The 18,683-nt window shown below is 32.6% G+C and overlaps 2 protein-coding genes across 2 annotated transcripts; both read right to left on the bottom strand.

The window, feature by feature from the left end:
- Window positions 1–3,161: 3,161 nt before the first annotated feature.
- LOC105778619 (laccase-12) lies at window positions 3,162–5,747 on the bottom strand. Its single transcript, XM_012602346.2, has 4 exons — window positions 5,585–5,747; window positions 5,328–5,479; window positions 4,625–4,998; window positions 3,162–4,539 (listed from the first exon to the last, which is right to left on the bottom strand). Exons 1-4 carry the CDS (start codon window positions 5,672–5,674, stop codon window positions 3,446–3,448), a joined length of 1,710 nt encoding a protein of 569 aa, XP_012457800.1. The 5' UTR covers window positions 5,675–5,747; the 3' UTR covers window positions 3,162–3,445.
- A 6,747-nt stretch (window positions 5,748–12,494) lies between these two features.
- On the bottom strand, window positions 12,495–15,249 carry LOC105776761 (probably inactive leucine-rich repeat receptor-like protein kinase IMK2). Its single transcript, XM_012599658.2, has 2 exons — window positions 13,320–15,249; window positions 12,495–13,239 (listed from the first exon to the last, which is right to left on the bottom strand). Exons 1-2 carry the CDS (start codon window positions 15,067–15,069, stop codon window positions 12,653–12,655), a joined length of 2,337 nt encoding a protein of 778 aa, XP_012455112.1. The 5' UTR covers window positions 15,070–15,249; the 3' UTR covers window positions 12,495–12,652.
- Window positions 15,250–18,683: the final 3,434 nt, after the last annotated feature.

Here is an 18,683-nt window from a genome sequence, read left to right as displayed (position 1 = left end):
CTCATTAAATGAATTACAATGAAGGACAGAGGCTTCTATTTATAGTTGAGTCTCCCCAAAAGCAATGGTTCATATCAAAGTATATCAATGGCTAAAATTAGAAGCTATCTATAAATCAAATCCCTAAGATTACAAAATCGTATCTTCTAAAGATTACATATCATATCTAGGATTACATATATTTGATTGTAGATGGGCCTTTAATATCTCCAAGCAACGGGCCAATCCAGTTGGGCCAAATGACCTCCTTTGAACATGATGGATCACACAAGTGCACCATGGTTATAGGCTCCCATGTGCAACCCATAACACTAGGATGATGACCAACCTTTACCCCAAGATTTTGTCGGAATAGTTTCATAAATGTAAAATGACAATTTATGCTTACCATCATATCAGATTTATCAAAGTTAATGGCTTTACCAGAGACTTTACAGTATTGCTCAAGGATTCCTTTGATAGTACTGCATTCCTCCAGATTGACCCGAAAAAAAATATAGCTATGATCAACAAAGAATAGGTGAGAGATGAGATAACATTTCTGCTCATGTTGATTCCATGAATTTGTCTCAACTCTTTTGCACTTTCTAAAGTGAGAGAGAAGGCATTGTGACGTATAAGAAAAAGGTACGTGGAAATTGGATCTCTTTGTTGAACTCCTCTTTTCAGTTGAAAAATCCTAGTTTGATCCCCGTTGATGAGTAGTTTGGATTTCACCAATCTAGCACAAAGAAGGATAAGATTCATCTATTTTTTACTAAAGCCTGAGACAAGAATTTCCTAATGAAATCCCAATTTAATCTCTCGACTTTGCTCATGTCCAACTTTTTTTTATATATTCTCCATATCTGTTTTACCGTTCATGTTCGGGGTTCATGACTGCCCCTCTCAACAATTTTGTCTCCAAAAGTCGACCTAGATCCTCCTCTTACAAATATAATGTGTCTTATCATTGCACCAAACCACTTATTGATTTGCTCATCTCCAACTTAATTTAGTCCTCCTAAGATGCCCTCCCCCTTTTTCCTCCTCCATATGGTATTTAAAATCTCTGATCCCACTATGACTTTGTCTGGCATATGTTTCTTGCCAACGAAAGCATTTTGGAATGGAGAAATTAGATCTTTTAATATCGATTTTAGTCTGTTAACCAAAACTTTGGCCAAGATCTTTTACAACGTAGAACAAAGGCTAATAGGTCTGAAACCATTAGCAGTTTCTGAAAGATCTTTCTTCGGGATAAGTACAATAAATGTTTTATTAACATCCTTCACCATTTTCCCTTTATCAAAGAAATCTCTCACAACATTTTCTACATTAGGTCCAATAAACTCCCAACATTCTTGAAAGAAAAGAGCTAGGAAGCCATCCGGTCCCAAGACCTTTAGCGGCTTCATTTGGAACACTGTTGCTTCGTAATCTTGACTTTGAGAGTACTTATATCACAAGTTAACTGAGTATCAATTCAATTTCAAAAAGATACAAATATATTTACTTTACAAAGTAAATTGTATTATTTTTAAAATATTTTATCATTTTATATCTTTCCTATATAAAAATAGAAAATTATATATAAGATTTTAACCTATACCCGTCTAATATATACAATAGTTATACCTTATCATTAAAGCAAATCATTATTTATATTATTTTTATAAATATATTTATTACATAATTTATTTTTCACCCATAGTATATAATATACAGTAAATATCCTTGAACTAAGTAGCTTATTTTAAACAGAGGCATTCACTGATCCTAGATTGTTTTAGGATTTTTATTTTATTTTAATTGTATTGTTATAAAAATTAATAGTAAAATTATGCTTTTATGCTTCCATCCTTCAAAATTTTTTTATTTATTTAGTAAAATTTGTGATTTGACATAGTAGATGCAGTAGGACATTTAATTTAAACTTGGGTAAACAGATTGGCACTTAAGTATTTTCTTTATCCAATTAAGTACCTAAACTTGGTTTTTTAGTTCAAATTGGCACTTGAACTTCGCTTTTTTTTTTTTCCGAATTAGCACCAGTTTGAACTAAAAGGTCAAATTCTAGTACTTAATTTGACAAAAAAAAAGTTTAGGTGCGAAAAAGCCAAATTAAAGTACCTAATTGGACCAAAATAAACTTTAGGTACCAAATCGAATCTTAAAAAATCAGGTTATAGTAATTAAAGCTTGTAATAATAATAGTTACTTTGATAAAGAATGATTTTTTCTTACCTAAACTTCTTCAATCTTGTAGCATCCAAAATCAGATTTCTTTATTTTCTTTATTTATGTCAATGTTGTTATACCCAAATTGACTAATCCTAATTAATTGCAATTTTCTTTCATTTTATCTTCGTTCATGTAGTTCTAACAACTATGGAAAAACATAACAAGTTAAAATACACTTCAAGTCCTTAAACTTTCCGTACATTTGTAATTTAGTTTCTTTACTTTTTATTTTAAAGAATTTAGTTCTTTTATTTTTTAGATTTGAAAATACAAATACAATATAGTTAACACTGTTAAAATTCTCATGTTAAATCTAGGATAGTATAGTCGGGGACAAGGGGGTTGAGATAAAATTTTAAAATATTTAGGGTCGAAGATAAAATAATTATTCTAAAAATGATTAAATTATATTATTTAATTTTAGAAGGGCTAAGATTATATTTTTTTTCATTTATTTGAATGGCTAAAAGGCTTAAAATGAAATTTTAATACATGAGGGAGACTATTAATTAAATTTTTCGATTTGACGAGTGGGGCAAGGCTTCATCTCTTCATCTCTAAGTATAGCTTTAAATAAAAGTAAAAAATTAAAAAAAGAAAAACTGAATTACAAATGTATACAAAGTATAGGAACTTGAAGCATATTTTTTTTTATAGTAAAAAATTAGAGAGAATCAATTACAAATTAACATAGATAGTATTAGAATTAGACAGTAATGATTGATTATCTTATCGAATCTGTGTCAACTTTAGCAGGAGCAACATGAAAGACTTGGGACCAATCGAAAACTCTTTTATTAATCCCGCCAGAATATGAGGTGCAAAATTCGCTTTTCTTGAAATCTGTTTAATAACCACTCGTCATTCACGTTTGCATAGTTTTTACATCCGTAAAACTTGAAGCATATTTTAAGCAAAAGCAACAAACAAAGATATCATTAACAAAAAGACCCTTAAATTTTATCATTAATATTATCTTTAAAGAAAAGAATACAACTAAGAATCAAACGAATATGGCGGCTGGTCCACTTTATATCTATCAAAAGGAAAATACAGAAAGTGAGCAATGAACTAAACCTCCCCTGAATTTTTTATGCTAAGAAAATGACAAGGAAAAAAATAATAATAATGATATAACAAAAGGTTAATTATGTATTCAACCCTTCTTATTTTGCTTTCATGAATTTTGGTTTATTGTTGTGTGTTGGTGGTGATTGAATCTTTAACATATAGGCAAATCCGGTGGCGGTGCTTGCAAAGACTGTAATTCTCCGAGCCCGTTTTCGACCACAAATGCCATGGCTAAACCCCATGTGATATGAACATCCAAATGACAATGCATTATCCATACACCTGGATTATCAGCAACAAATCTAATCGCTGCCCATCCATTAACAGGTACTCCAACTGTGTTTCGTTGTGGTGGATCGACGAGGTTGAATTTCGATGTATCAGTTTTAGGATCGAAGTTTCCGAAACCTTCGGCAACGATGTAGAAATCGTAACCATGAAGGTGGATTGGGTGGTTTTCGGGTGTGACAATGCTTGTGTCTTGTATCACGATTTGCACTTTTGAACCGTACTTGAGTTTGTAAAGTTTGGTTCCGGGTACCGGTTGGTAAAGTGATCGGCTTACGTTGCCGGTGTAATCGAATTTCAATGGTGGGGTTCCGGGGAAATCGGTGGTGAACACTCCGGGAATCCCGTGTTGGTGAGCTTGTAATAAAGAGATGCTTTGTGGCAATACGAAGGATACATTATTCATGCTAGCAGTGAAACGTGTACCGTTCGGTCCTTGGCATCGACTCGAAGGGAAATTCGGTGGGCAGTTGTTGAGTCCTAGACCGACTGTGAAGAAGAGACTTTCGTCGATTTCGGTTGGGACTTCAACTTTTCGGGGACTTCTAAAGCTTTGGCTGAAAGCCGTGACAGTGTTAGTATCATTGTAGGCAGGTAGGGATGGCATGATTGGTTTGGGTCCATTGATGCCTTTCTTGGCAGGGCAGGGTGCGGATTTGTATTCGAGGATGGCAGTGGTGGTAGTATTGTCGAAAGGTGCATTTTGGGCGCTTTGATAGGCACGAGCCGCCATGTAGTATCGAGCCGGTAGTTGGTTGCCTTGGATTAGAACATCAGTCGTTTGGCCAGGGCCTAACATGATGACCGATGTTGCGAAGGGCTTGAGGTAGGAAGCATCCGCACCAACGACCGTCAACTTATGGTTGGCCACGGTGAAGAAAAGCGGTTGGTTGAGCGCAGCATTGATGACTCTAAGGAGGTTGGTCTCACCGACGTCGATGGGAACAATCGTAGTATCTGAAAAAGAAAGAAAAGGTTGAGGATGTAAATGTCGTGCAATATAATATTAAACCCGAAGATTCGAATCGAATTAATAGCAAACCTTTGGAAGAGCATTTGTAGAGATCACCAGGTTGACCATTGATTGTATACGCATCAGAGTTATTAGGAGCTGCCCCTGTCATTGTTGCTTGCCTCACAACATCAATGGGGTTTGCATCCCACCATTCACCGAGTACGATTGCCGTTTCGCGCTTCGGCTTAGGGAAAGGGTACGATTCGCCTTCCCTCGGACGAATAATGAGAGCTCCATAAACAGTAGCTCTAAGCCATGAACTATGAGCATGCCACCATAATGTTCCTTCTTGTCCTTCAATTGTAAACCTATAAGTGTAACTTCCTCCCGGTCTAATCGGACACTGCGTCACGAATTCCGGTCCATCTGCCCATCCGGTCCTCATTTGCCGAACACCATGCCTGTTTAATGATGTATAAACATGAGGAACAATATGTTAAACATCAACAAATTAGTATATGTACTTGATCAAAAAGCAAACTGCTTCTTCCGTTAAAAAATTCTATCCATTTCTATTGTTAAAAATTAATTCTTGTATAGAAATGCATGAAATCTTTTAATGAAAAGGATCAATTTACTCTTTAATCTAATATACGAGACTCAGTTTGTCACATGTACGTTTTATATTATGCATGCATGCATGAATTACTATTTTTTTTTATCTATCATGATAAAGTTAAAATCTTAACCCGTGACACATGCTTCAACATATATAAGTTAATTAAATTACCAGTGAATGGTGGCATTATATTTGGCCTTGTTGACAACTTCAATTTCAAGGGTATCACCATTTTTGACCTCCAAAGTAGGACCAGGAAGCATACCATTCACAGTGATAGCCATATGAGTGTTGCACAGCCTCTTCACTGGTGTTGCTTGAATCTGTTCCATTCATATACATATAACCAAAGTGTCACATTTTTCCTCCAAAAAAGCAAAACAACAATCAATGAAACAAACAAAACACACAAAAAAAAGACAACGTACAACAAATTGATGCCTCTGAACTTCACCAGTAACCCAACACAACATTGTAGAACAAATAAGAAAGAAAAGAATGGTGTTAAAAGACTCCATAGCTTTTAAAAAAAGCTTGGGGTTATTTTTTGAATGGAAAATTAAAGAAAATTGCGAGTGAATGAGAGAGATATAAGACGGGGTTTTTATAGGAAGATTAAAAGCCAACAGTTGTTTGAGGTTGGAGGGTGTTAGGTTTTTTTTTTTTCAACCAAAGGGTGAAAAAACAAAATTTCAAGGCAAAATTTAGTTCAACCTTGTATAGTAGGAGTTGTTGCACCCACTAATCTATTAAATGTGACTACCTTTTTTTAAATTCTTCTTTTGTTTTTCAATGCTTTGCTTGTTTTATAAGGATTGTTTTTCATGTGGGAGAGGGTTGATTTTTCAGCAAACTTCATCATTATTATCTGATTTTGTAGGGCAACAAACTAGAGGTGCTCATGGGTCGGGCCGGGCCCAAAAAAATTTTAGCCCGCATATTAGGCCCAGGCCCAGTATGACCCAAAATATGGGCCTAAAATTTTGTCCAAGCCCGGCCCGAGAATAAATTCTTAAGCCTGAGCCCGGCCCGACCCGGCCCATTTTTTAATAAACACCAAAAATTTATTTTAAAATAAAAATTATTTTAAAATTAAAAAAATTAAAAAATTAAAAATATATACTTATTATATTCGGGCCGGGACCGGGCCAAAAAAGTGGTGCCCGAGGCCTGACCCGTTTTCTAAACAGTCCTCGTTTTTTGACCAAACCCATATTTCGGACCTATATATTTTACCCGGATCCTCTCATATTTTAGGCGGGCCAAGCCGCCCGGCCCATGAGCACCTCTACAACAAACCCTAAACGCATCAAATTTAAGAAAAAGAAGAAAAAAAAGCATACTATTCAAAGACGAAATGAAGAAAGTGAGCCCTAGAGTCAACATATCTTTTTGTTAATATAATTTTGGTCCTTTAACTCGATAACAACATTGAAATGTTGTCTAAATTTTGTAAATGTGTCATCATTATGATATTATAAGAAAAATAATTTTATCTTTACACTGATTTATAAATTTTTTTAAATTCAAGGGACTTAGAAGAAATTTTACCATTTTTCAAGGAACCGATTAGTTTAGTTTATATGTTGACCCTGAAAAACCACCCACATTGAACTTTTGAGTAATTTGGTCTTCTTTCAAAGAAATGACGATTGTAAACACACCCACCAATTTCATTTATATGCTTTCAAATAAAAACACTAATAATGATGGGGTTAATTACACTATACATTTCTCAAATTCAAAAAGTTTTAATCGACTCCTTAAAGATAAATCCTTTCGTTCACCACGACCGTTTGTACCTATCTTATGAGTTGTCAGGGGCGGAGTCATGAATTTTATTTAGGGGGCTCGAGATAAATTTTTAAAATTTTGGAGGGGCCAAGGTTAAAACTTTTTACGTTATTAATTTTTTTGGAGGGGTCAAAATGATTTTTTTTTCATTTATTCAAGAGATAAAAGACTTAACTTGAATGATTTATATTTTAAGAGGGATTAAAAGGAAAATTTTCCATTTAAATTTGGATGACATTGTTTGTTTGTTAGTTTTTTAACTCATTCAATCAAAACTATCAATTTGATACACAAATTTTAAAAATGTTTCACGTTAGATCCTAACATCATTTGACGATCAAACTGATTAATACAATATAAATACTTTGAGAACGTCTTGGCAATTAACCCAATATTTTATTTATTTTAAAATAGTGATTTTGATTGAGTCTAACTTGTGTTTTCTTAACAACTTGTTTGGTGGGGATGTGGATACTTGAGGTGGTCCATTTTGAGTTTTATTAAATGCTGAATTAGGTAAGTTGTCACTAAAATACAGTTAAAAAGATTTTGGGAAGCAACATCTTATGTAAGAAATATTGTATATATCATATTTCATAACATATATGTGTATGTAATGTTTGATTCTAGATTTTCTTCTTGCATGTTCCCATGTTTGATGACCTAAAACAGGTCCTAGTTGTCTTTCTTTTTGACTGTTCCAAATTTCAATTTCTTTATAGATATATTGTTTATTATATATGAAAATTAAAGTCTTTATGGGATATGGGTAAATTACATCTAAGGTCACTAATTTATTACTAAGCTTACGTTTTGATCACTCAACTTTTAGAAATTACAAAATGGTCATTTAAGCCACTGAACTATTAGAAAGTTCTTATTTAAATCATTGGGTTATTAACTTTAAAAGGACAAAAAGTTCAGCTAGCAAGCTCCAAGCAGCCATTTGACGATCGGTACGGTGGATTAGTACCCATCAACGAGTAGAAAAATTTACCTTAAATCTAAATTAATTTGACAATCAGCGTCGAAAATCAAAATGAATATAGTTTATTATTTATTGTTTAAATTTGTCAAAAAGGTTTGAATGAAAAAACACGTCTTTGAATGGGAAAAAAGAATGGATCTATTAGCTAAAATTAATTCCCAGCACCAAAATTATTAGATTCTAATAATACCAAACACCATTTAACTTGTAATGCAAAAATTGTTCATATTTAATTAAAAAATATTTATAAATAGCAAAAAAAAATTTAATATTTAAAATGAAAAGAATAGAAACGTTGCAAAATAAGGACCATATGCATACTATGGCAAGAAAACGACCCGATTGGGTGCATCTTAAGCACGTTTATCAAGTTTCACCTTTAGGCAATAAAAATCCCTTTTTTCCCAAGTTGTAATTTTCCACAACACAACAAAGTTTTGTCTGAAATTACTTGAGAGATGGGGAAAAAATACATCTCATAGCCGAAGGCATAATCTAACTGTTTCACGTGACGTGTCATGTATACCTTATGTTTGACATACAGAGACCAATTTTTAATAATAGAAATAGATGAAATTTTTAATAAAATGACAAATTTGATCTTTGATCTAACGTACAAGGATTAATTTGACCATTTTTTTAGTAGAGGGATTCCATGGTACTTATATCGAGAGATGGCATTAGTTGGTTATTCAAAATAGGGATCGCAATAGAGCAGGGTAAGAACATATGTTGTCAAATTCGTCATCGTTCCACAATTGGTACTTTTTGCCCTATTATCCACTTTGTTTCACTATGGATGTATTTAGGGGGAGAAGGTAAAGCCCTAACCCTCATAAAATGAAAATTTTCTATTTTAGACCCCTCAAATATATTAAATTATAACTTAATAATAGTAAAATTATAGTTTACCCCAGAAATAATAAAATTTTAATTTAACTCTTTTAAAAACTTATAAAGATATAAGTCAATACAATGACGAAATTACATTTTAACTCTCATATTATCATAATCTCAGCCTCCCAAAAATAATGTCCGACTTCACCCCTAAATACATATTAACATAATCGCTTTATACCCATTGTTCAAATCTATCTCGTCTCCCCCCGCATTTAAAAAAAAAAAAAGGAAACTTCATTTAAAATGTAATGATTTGGGTTTGTTTATGAAAGTAGCTACTATCTTAATATGTTCTATAGACAACATAAAAGAAAACAAAGTTTTATTATTATTATTAACAAATTTCTTGGCTCATGTAATGATTAGGGTTTGTTTGAAACAAGCTATTGGTCTATGCTATAAATTAGTTAAAGATGAAGCCCCCTAAGCTATTGGCTATATAAATATTAAGAGAGAAAAAAAATTAATCTTGGAAAACAAGAAAAAATGATTTAGCCTTAAGGACTTGGTTATAAAAAATTTTGTTCAATGGCAAGGACCAAAAGAAAAAAACACATTATATTTGAGTGACAACGGTTAGTCTCTTTTAATAGAAGCATGTCAATAAAGGAAAGAGGGTTAGGATTAAGATTAGATAGGTGAACAACATATTTTGAAGGAACAATTAACAAAGTTGGTAAACGTTTGTTGCTGACTTTTCATAATCTTTTTGAGGATTAAGAGAATTAAAAAATGGGTAATTAGGAGAGGGGATTTTTTTTATTTTGATCCTTCTACTATACACAAATTTGGGATTTAATCCTTATGTTACGATTTGGCGTAATATTATTTGTCGGTCCAAATAGTTAAGATGATTAACTCATCATTAGAGATGTTCATGAATTGAGCTGAGACTTAATTAATTCTATTCAGACTCAGCTTAGCTCGTCCAAATGGTTCGTTGTAGCTAAACATCTTAGAGGGACCAAAATCGAAATTAGACGAATAGAAAAGATTGTGATAAGTAATGATAAAGGGTCCTAAAAGGGGAAAAATTGATAGAAAAACAGAAACTGAAGTTTCTTTGTCAAAGCTTCTTGCTTTGCCTTTCATCAACTTTTTCTTTGTTTTTTACCCTAAAAGAAAGAACTTTTTCTTTATTTTCCATTGTTTTTTTTTCTCCCAAATTGACTTTCAGTGGTAGTTATAGGTGGGTTTGAAATTATAGAATTTCTTTTGGCAAAAAAATTATAGAATGTTATTGTTTTGAAGGTAAATTATAGAATGTTCAATTCCATCATTTTCAGACATATTCTGTAGTAAGAAAAGTTACCTAGAGATTTATTATTGTCCCAAAAGTTGATGGTTAAATTCTGCTATTAGTCTTTATTCGTTGCAAAAGTTGTGGATTTAGCCCATGTACTTTTTAAATTTTAGAATTTTAGTATTGTCCCAAACAGTAGCAGTCAAATTCGTCTGATTAAATTCAATTACTAGTTTTGTACTATGTGTATTGTTCTAAATTTAGTCCATTTTCTCTAATTGGATCATTTGAAGTCCCTAGAGGTGCTCCCCGGCCCGACGGCCCACCCGAAATATGGGAGGGTTTGGGTAAAAATATAGGCCCGAAATATGGTCTTGGGCAAAAAAATGAGGCCCGTTTAGAAAGCGGGTTGGCCTCGGCACCACTTTTTTGGCCGGCCCGCCCAACTGCCCGATATAATAAATATATTTATTTTTTAATTTTAAAATATTTTTACATACTTTTTAAATTTTTTTAATTTTAAAATATTTTAAAAATACTTTTTTTAATTTTTTAATTTTAAAATCCTTTTAAAATACTTTTTAAATTTTTGTTAATTTTAAAATATTTTTAAAATACTTTTTTTAATTTTTTAAAATTTTTAAAATAAAAATGGGCCGGGCCCGGGCTTATGATTTTTTCCCGAGCCGGACCTGGGCAAAATCTTAGGCCCATATTTCGGGCCGGGCCAAAAAATTTTTATGGGCCCGACCCGGCCCATGAGCACCTCTAGAAGTCCCTATACTTTTCGATTTTTGAAACTTTAGTTTTAACATAAATGATAGTCAATAATCCATTAACTAGATTTTTAATGAGTAACATGTGAAAATATGTTCAAGACATCATATTTTGGAAATAATGAATTTTACTTAATGAATTTAACAATTATTGTTTGATGATGACTGAAATTTAAATTTTGAAAAGTACAAAGATTAAATTCACAAGTTTTGTTTATAGTAGATTTTAACCAAAGTTAATCTAAAGACGATGATGGATAGTGAAAAGGAAAATTGCTATTTGGGAGTTAAAATCATTCAAGTTTTCAGCGAATATTTTTCGTCTTTTTTTTTTTTATATTTAAGGGCAAATTAGTTCCTGTATGTTAAATCAAAGAGTAAATTAGTCCTTTTCTGTTAAAAATTTCATCTATTTGTACCATGATTGCCACATATATCTCATGCTGGTGTATAAAGATTAGTTTTCAACAGTAAAAACAAATACAGTTCTACACTCCGACTCTAAATATGAATTTAAATTGGTACAAAAAAGGGGAGACTTGTTGAATCAACAATCCCATTTATATGCATCATGGGTGTATTTGAGTCAAATATGAATAGTGGGAAGCTCGAGTTTGAGTTCGACTAAAATTTGAGGTTCGATATTTTACTCAAGTATGATTAATCTTGTTTACTAATTTTTATATTTAAGCTTGAACTCAAACTCGATTAAACTCGTTCATACCTAAACTCTTTATATAACAAAGATAAAAATATATTAAAAATATAAAATATAATTAAGCTCACAAGCGATTCGAATTGAATATTACAAAACTCAAAATTCGAGTTTATAATTATCGTATTTAATTTTGAATTTTTTTAATCAAACTCGAGTAACTTAGCGAGCAATGATGAATCATTTACGCCCCAAATCATTAGTGTTTAGGCTCAACATCAACTTCATTCAAGTATTTACGCCAACTCTTTTGGACTTGTCTGAACTGAAACAAAATACAGCCATGATTGCTAGAATAAGTTAAAGTTCTTGCCAGTGGATGTAATGAAACAAACTATTAAACAAAAGGGTAAACTACAGTAGTAGTCACCCAATTATTAATAATTTTCTTTTTTGGTCACTTAACTATGAAAAGTTACAAAATGGTCACCCAGTTATTCAATTTTGTCTTTTTTGATCATTAGCTAGGTAACAATGACAGCTTTTAAAAATGGCGTAATAGCAACTTTAACTCTCAATATTTATAACTTATGTCAGTTTAGTCTTGATTCTAAAAAAATTAACCTTCAACATTTACACATTGTGTAATTTGGTCCCTTTTTTTACCGTTTTGCTTTTCTTTGCAACAAAATATGAAATTTAGTTGATACATTTGTTTTTTAAGCTTTTTAAGTGAAAGGATCACAAAGAAAAGCAAAATTGTAACCAAAACAAAAATTACACAATGTATAAATGTTGAGGGACTAAATTGGCATAATGTATAATGTTAAGAGTTAAAATTGCTATTATGCCAATTTAAGAGGCTACCAAAATTAAATAATTGGATGATCATTTTTAACTTATCGGTATGAACAATATCACAACAATTCAAGACAACATCTTGGATCAATTGAAACATACTCATAATTGGGGTTACACAAAATTTATTATGAACTTTAAGATTATATTGTAAGAATGAAAGAATTGAAACATACTGAATCAATCAAATTGGTGTTACACAAAATTTATTATGAACTTTAAGATTATATTGTAAGAATGAAAGAATTTATACTCTATTGCCTATAGCATATAAACCATATATCATGACGGTGTAGAACTAGCTGGTGTATCTGCTCTAATCTCTTCTAGTTGCTGAAGAACCTGTTGAACTTCCGGCCTTGCCGACGGTGATGGATCGACACAATGTAAAGCCAGCTTCAAAGTGTTTAACAACTCATCACTAATGGAAGATGCATCCTTCATTAACTCAAGATCGAATACTTCATTAGTCCACTCTTCTTTCACTATAGAAGCAACCCATTGCGGCAAATCCATACCGTTCATACCTTCTCCCGGAGATTTCCCTGTTAAGAGTTCCAATATGATAACTCCAATGCTATACACATCAGTTTTCGTGTTTGCTTTCTTGAGCTTCGAAAACTCGGGTGCTCTGTAGCCTAATGCACCAGCTGTTGCAACAATGTTTGCATTCGCAGCCGCTGTCATTAGACGCGAGAGGCCGAAATCGGTTATTTTAGCTTGTGTATCGTCGTCTAGTAACACATTGCTCGATGTAAGGTTCCCGTGTATAATGTTCTCTCGTGTATGAAGGTGTAGAAGACCTCGAGTAATCCCTTTCACGATCCTCATCCTTGTTGGCCAAGCAATAGGCATTTCAGGCCCTCGAGCTGCAAGAACACGGTATTAGCCGGGTGAAAACCGAAATCCGAACAAAACAGTTCTAGTTTGAACTTTGAAGTTTACTTACCATGCAAGAAAGTTGAAAGACTCCCTTTAGGCATGTAATCAAAAACAAGAAGCTTTTCACCTTTAGGTCCTAAGTAATAAGCTCTCAAAGCTAGTAGATTCGGATGCCGGATTTTGCCAAGTGCAGTGACCTCGTTTTCGAATTCTCTCGGAGTTTTCATGATCTTTTCTCGAAGTCTTTTTACTGCCACTTGACTCCCATCTTCTAATGTAGCTTTATAAACAGTTCCGTAAGTACTTTTCCCCATAATCTCAGCTGTTGCACATAGTAAATCATCAGCACCAAACACCATGGGACCATCAAAATGGACTAATTTACCTCCATTTTCACCACTTTCAACATCAACACCAACAGGTGGTGAAGTTCCCTTAAGACCACTTCTTGTTGTTGTTTGACCTTGTTTTGATGTTGTCTTTTTTCTGACCAAACAAGTTATCAAAATGCAACAAAGAATAAACAGAACTATAAGAAGAGCACCAGCAGCTATTAGGATTATGTCTTTGGTACTAAGTTTCCTATGTTTATGTCCTGGTGAAGGTGGATTTGGAGAAAGACATGGAGTTGAACCATTATATCCACATAACTGAATGTTACCAACAAATGAGCTTGAATTGAACTTTTGGGAGAGTAAAACCGGAACAAGACCAGACAAGTTGTTATATGAAACATTTAAAGAACTAAGACCAGACAGGTTTGTGAGTGAAAATGGGATTTGTCCACTGAGTTCATTCTCAGACAAATCAAGTTGAACCAAACTAGAAATGTTCCCTACACTGTCTGGAATTGTACCACTTAACTTGTTTCTTTTCAGGTTCAACATAACAAGAGAAGACATATTGGAGAACAGACTAACAGGCAAGCTACCATTAATGGCATTGTAAGAAAAATCAAGTTTCCTAACCATGGTAACCTTACCTATATCATTTGGTATAGACCCAGTAATCAAATTATGGCTAAAAGAAACCTCTTGAAGCTCACTTAACTTACTGAAAGAAACAGGTATAGTACCAGACAGGTGATTATGGTCAAGTGTGAAGTACTGTAGTTTATTCTCACCAGTTGAACCCCAAGAATCTGGTATAGAACCAGACAGGTTATTATGTTGTAATGCAAGAAAAGTAAGAGAATTAGAACGAGTGAAACTAACAGGAATGGAACCCGAAATCGAATTGAAGCTAAGATTAAGCCTAATAAGCTTGCTAGAGTTCACAAGACTCTCCGGGATTGTCCCTGTGAGTAAATTGTTACTTAAATCAAGTGTTTGAAGCGAAGGACATGAACCTAATGAAGCAGGGACAGAACCTGTAAGCTTGTTATTGAATAATTGAACTCCTCTAAGATCAGGTAAAATGCCTAAAGTAGAAGGAATAGAGCCAGTAATAAAATTATCATGTAAACTAAGCTTACGAAGAGCTTGAAGTTGACCAATTTTATCACTGATTCTACCACTTAAGCCTTTCCATGGAAGCTGGATTACAATGACTTGACCTTTTGCACATTTGATACCGAGCCACCTGCCGGAACAAGCGCCGTAACCCGTGTCATTCCAGCTTCTTAAGAACCCTTTTGGATCAATCAATTCTTGTTTGACTGCTTGAAGTGCTTGGAAATTGGATGATGTTACAATGATACCATCCCATGCTTGACTTGAAACTGGTGAAATGAAGAAGTAAATGAATAAGTGAAGAAATAAGAAAAAATGGGTTATATGTGAAATGAAAGACCCAAAATTTTGTTTATGAATAGCCATTAAAGGAGGAAGGAAAGGAAATGGTTAACAATGGAGGAAGGAGTGAGGGTTTTTTGTAGGATGAAAGTGAACATAAAGGAAAAGAAAATAATATAAAATAAATAAATAGGAGACAAATTAAGTCAGGTGGATTAACGGCTAGTTTTGTATAATTTTTCACCATTTTCCAATGTTTTTTTTAGCTGAGCTTTGACTAAATTGATTATCTTCATGGATCCAAGATGGGGTGGGGGGTGTTCTCTGTCATTGTTCTTTGGCTGTGGCCGCTCCCCTTTAACGGCTACCTTTTCTATCAAATGGGTCCTTCTCTCCTCTTCAACGGCTAGCTTTTCTTTCAAATGGGTCCTACTATACACATGTGCTGTGGATTATTATAATATATATTATACTGGGGTAAATTACATCCAAGGTTATTAAACTATTAGTAAATTTACTTTTTGGTCACTTAATTTTAAAAAATTATAAAATAGTTATTGAACTATTCGAAAGTTTTTATTTAAGTTATTGTGTTGTTATGTGCTTTTTTTAAGGTCAGCTAGCGAGCTCCAATGGATGATTTAATGACCGATACGATGGATCAGTACCCATCGATGAGTAGAAGAACATCCCTTAAATCCAAATCGATCTGACGATTAAAGTCGAAGATCGGAGAAGAAGCTGTTTTGATTTTGGCTCTCAGATTCTTGATATTCATAGTTGTTTCATTAATTGTAGAATAGAAGGGGAATAAGAACTTCCAATTGGTGCGGACAACGATTTTAATAGTCCAATAATGTAAATAAAAACTTTCGAATAGTTGAGTGATTTAAGTAAAGTTTACCCATTACTATATTACATGCACAAAGCTACAAAATATTGGTCAGCATTTTTACAAATGAATGACCAGATTACCCAGACCTGGTTTTTTGGGGTTTGGCGCTAAAAGGGTTTAAAGATTGGGTAAACTTCATTCAAAGTCATCAAACTATTAGTAAATTTATGTTTTGGTCTTTCAACTTTTAAAAATTACAAAATAGCCATTAAACTATTCGAAAGGTTTCATTTAAGTTACTGAATTATTTTTAAAAAATTTATTTAAGTCACCGGGTTGTTAAGTTTTTATTTTAAAAAATAAAAATCTGGCTATCAGACTCCAAGCGATGATTCAACAATTAGTACCGATTGACGAGTAGAAGAGCATACATTCGATCTAAGATAAGAGAAGAAAGCTATTTCGATTTTGGTTCATAGATTCATGATATTCAAAAACAGTTTCATAAAAAAAATTGAACTATAGAAAAGAAAAGGGAGGAGAACTTTTGATTGGTGCAAGCAATATAAACAGAAAAGATCATACAACAACGATTTTAACAGCCCAATGACTTCAATAAAACTTTCAAGCAATTCAATGATAATTTTATAACCTTTTGAAGTCGAGTAACCAAAACGTAAACTTACTAATAACTTAATAACTTTGAGAATGATTTAGCCATTACTATATCACATGCACAAAGTTACAAAATATGAGAGAATGACGACAGTACCCCCAGGACCTGGTGTTTTGGGGTTTGGTGCTAAAAGGTAAAGATGGAGATGTGATTTCTGTGAAATCTGGAAATTAGACAAAATGGGGGGGTTTATTAGGAAGAAAAGGGTTCCTTCTTTTATCAATTATAAACCGACAAAGGGATTCATTATCTCTACTTACACATGCTTCACATGCAAAATCTTTCATCCACATTCTTTTGAGTAAGTGGTCCATACTCCATTTTACTAGTTCCACAAATATTTGTAAGTCGGTCCAATTCATTCAATCAATTATTTCTTTTTAATTTTTTCATTTTTCATCGATTTTGAACAATTCACTAAAACATCAATTTAATCTCTTTATTTGTATCAATATATGAATATATTTTCAATCCGATTAATATGATTTGATTTCAGTAACATTAATTAAATATACAACATCTCTACTTATTCTAATTTAAATGCTTGTTAACTTTCAAGACATTCATCAATGGTAGAGATGAGTGTTTGATCGAATTGAATCGAGTGAAAAAATTTCGAATTTAATTAAGTTAACGAGCCCTATTTTATAGTAAGGGAAAACAATTCTTAATTGTTGGTACCAAAAATAAAGCCACTGATTCGGTGGCGCGGGCTGCAATAAGAGCTCGGTGTCATTATGTTAATATCCTAACTTGATTTGAAATTTTTTCGAATTGAGTCAAGTGAAATGAAATTCAAGTAGAGTAGAATTGAGTAAAATTATTCGAATTAAATTAAAAAAATTAAAACATATCAAATTAAAATATTATTACAGCAAAATTAATTCCATTTTAGAACAAATATATTTGAAAACATTTTCACAGCAAAATAAAAAAATACTATTTAGTATGATAAACTTAAATAGTTAATTAACTTATTTAGGTCCCAAAATTATTAATTTAGAAAATTTTAAAATTTTAACTTTCTTTATATATTTTTAAAAAATTTAAAAATATAAATTTTGAAATTTTATAAATATTTTAAATTTTTTTGTAATTTTGTTGAGAGAGACTAATCTGTTTATTTTCAAAATTGATGAAACCATAAAATTATTTACTTTAATTTGTTATTCAAATTATTTGAGTTATTCAAACTGTAAAATTCATCTCAACTCGAACTCGAAACTTGAATTAATTATTCAAGTTGACTCGAAAAAATTAAATAACTCGACTTGATTAACTCAAAATCCAAATTTATTTTCAATTTTTTCAAATCGAATCGAGTTTTGTTCACCTCTAATTAATGGTGCATAAAATGAAATGAATGGTAAACAATCTCCCAAGGTTTTTGGAACCAAATCGATTGAACCAATCAACCATCGGTTTCTAGTCCGAATGGTTTATTCAGATCAATTAATAAATTATTTTAAAAAAATAAATATTTAAAAAATTAAAGAAAATTTATTCAACCACTAATTCAATCAATTGCTTAACCCGATTCATCCTTCAATTCATAAGTCAACCATTCCAAACTCTTATTCCAAATCAATACCTGAATCGTTCTAAAAACAATGCTGTGCCCATTTGAAAGTTGGAGAAGTGTGTAGACATTCGATTTGATGTAGTCCCTGTTCAACCACGGAACTCTCTTCTTTACCTCCACGATCATTTATCTAAGGTAAACTTTTGCATACATTACAAATCAAGAAGAGAATTACATCAATAGGATTCAAAATCCAGGTTATTGGGTGCCAAACAAGAGCCTTAACCATTGCTCTTTTAAGTTGTTGGCTCCATTTCAGGGTACAAGAATCGAAAACAACGGTTCTTTGCTCTTATTTCCATTTTTGTAGCATTGAGTAACGCTATAATGGTCTAGCAAACATAAATATCTATGTCCGAATCAGTCATTACAATGCTCAAGGTACTAGAGAGTTCGGTAATACACGGAAGAAAATGAATCCTATTTCTTTCAAACCTAAATCGAAAACTATAAAACTCACATGTTTATAGATAATAGGATCATTCAAGTACACAAAGCATGAAGCAAGGAAATGAATTCAACTGTCCCCACTAGTGATAAGATCACATAGAGCATTTAGAAGACACCATCTCTAACTTTGCTTCACTATACATAGATCCAAAGCC

Source organism: Gossypium raimondii, chromosome 10 (genome assembly GCF_025698545.1).
Source record: "Gossypium raimondii isolate GPD5lz chromosome 10, ASM2569854v1, whole genome shotgun sequence".
Lineage (NCBI taxonomy): Eukaryota > Viridiplantae > Streptophyta > Magnoliopsida > Malvales > Malvaceae > Gossypium > Gossypium raimondii.
The sequence above is the reverse complement of the archived record's forward strand: the minus strand, read 5'-3'. Positions and strand labels throughout refer to the sequence as shown.

Coding starts and splice junctions, on each gene's coding strand:
- LOC105776761 (XM_012599658.2), bottom strand. CDS start 15,069: ATGGCTATTCATAAACAAAATTTTGGGTCTTTCATTTCACATATAACC. Junction 13,240..13,319: donor TCTTTCAACTTTCTTGCATG/GTAAGTAAACTT, acceptor GTGTTCTTGCAG/CTCGAGGGCCTGAAATGCCT.
- LOC105778619 (XM_012602346.2), bottom strand. CDS start 5,674: ATGGAGTCTTTTAACACCATTCTTTTCTTTCTTATTTGTTCTACAATG. Junction 5,480..5,584: donor TTCAGAGGCATCAATTTGTT/GTACGTTGTCTT, acceptor TGAATGGAACAG/ATTCAAGCAACACCAGTGAA. Junction 4,540..4,624: donor CTACAAATGCTCTTCCAAAG/GTTTGCTATTAA, acceptor TTTCTTTTTCAG/ATACTACGATTGTTCCCATC.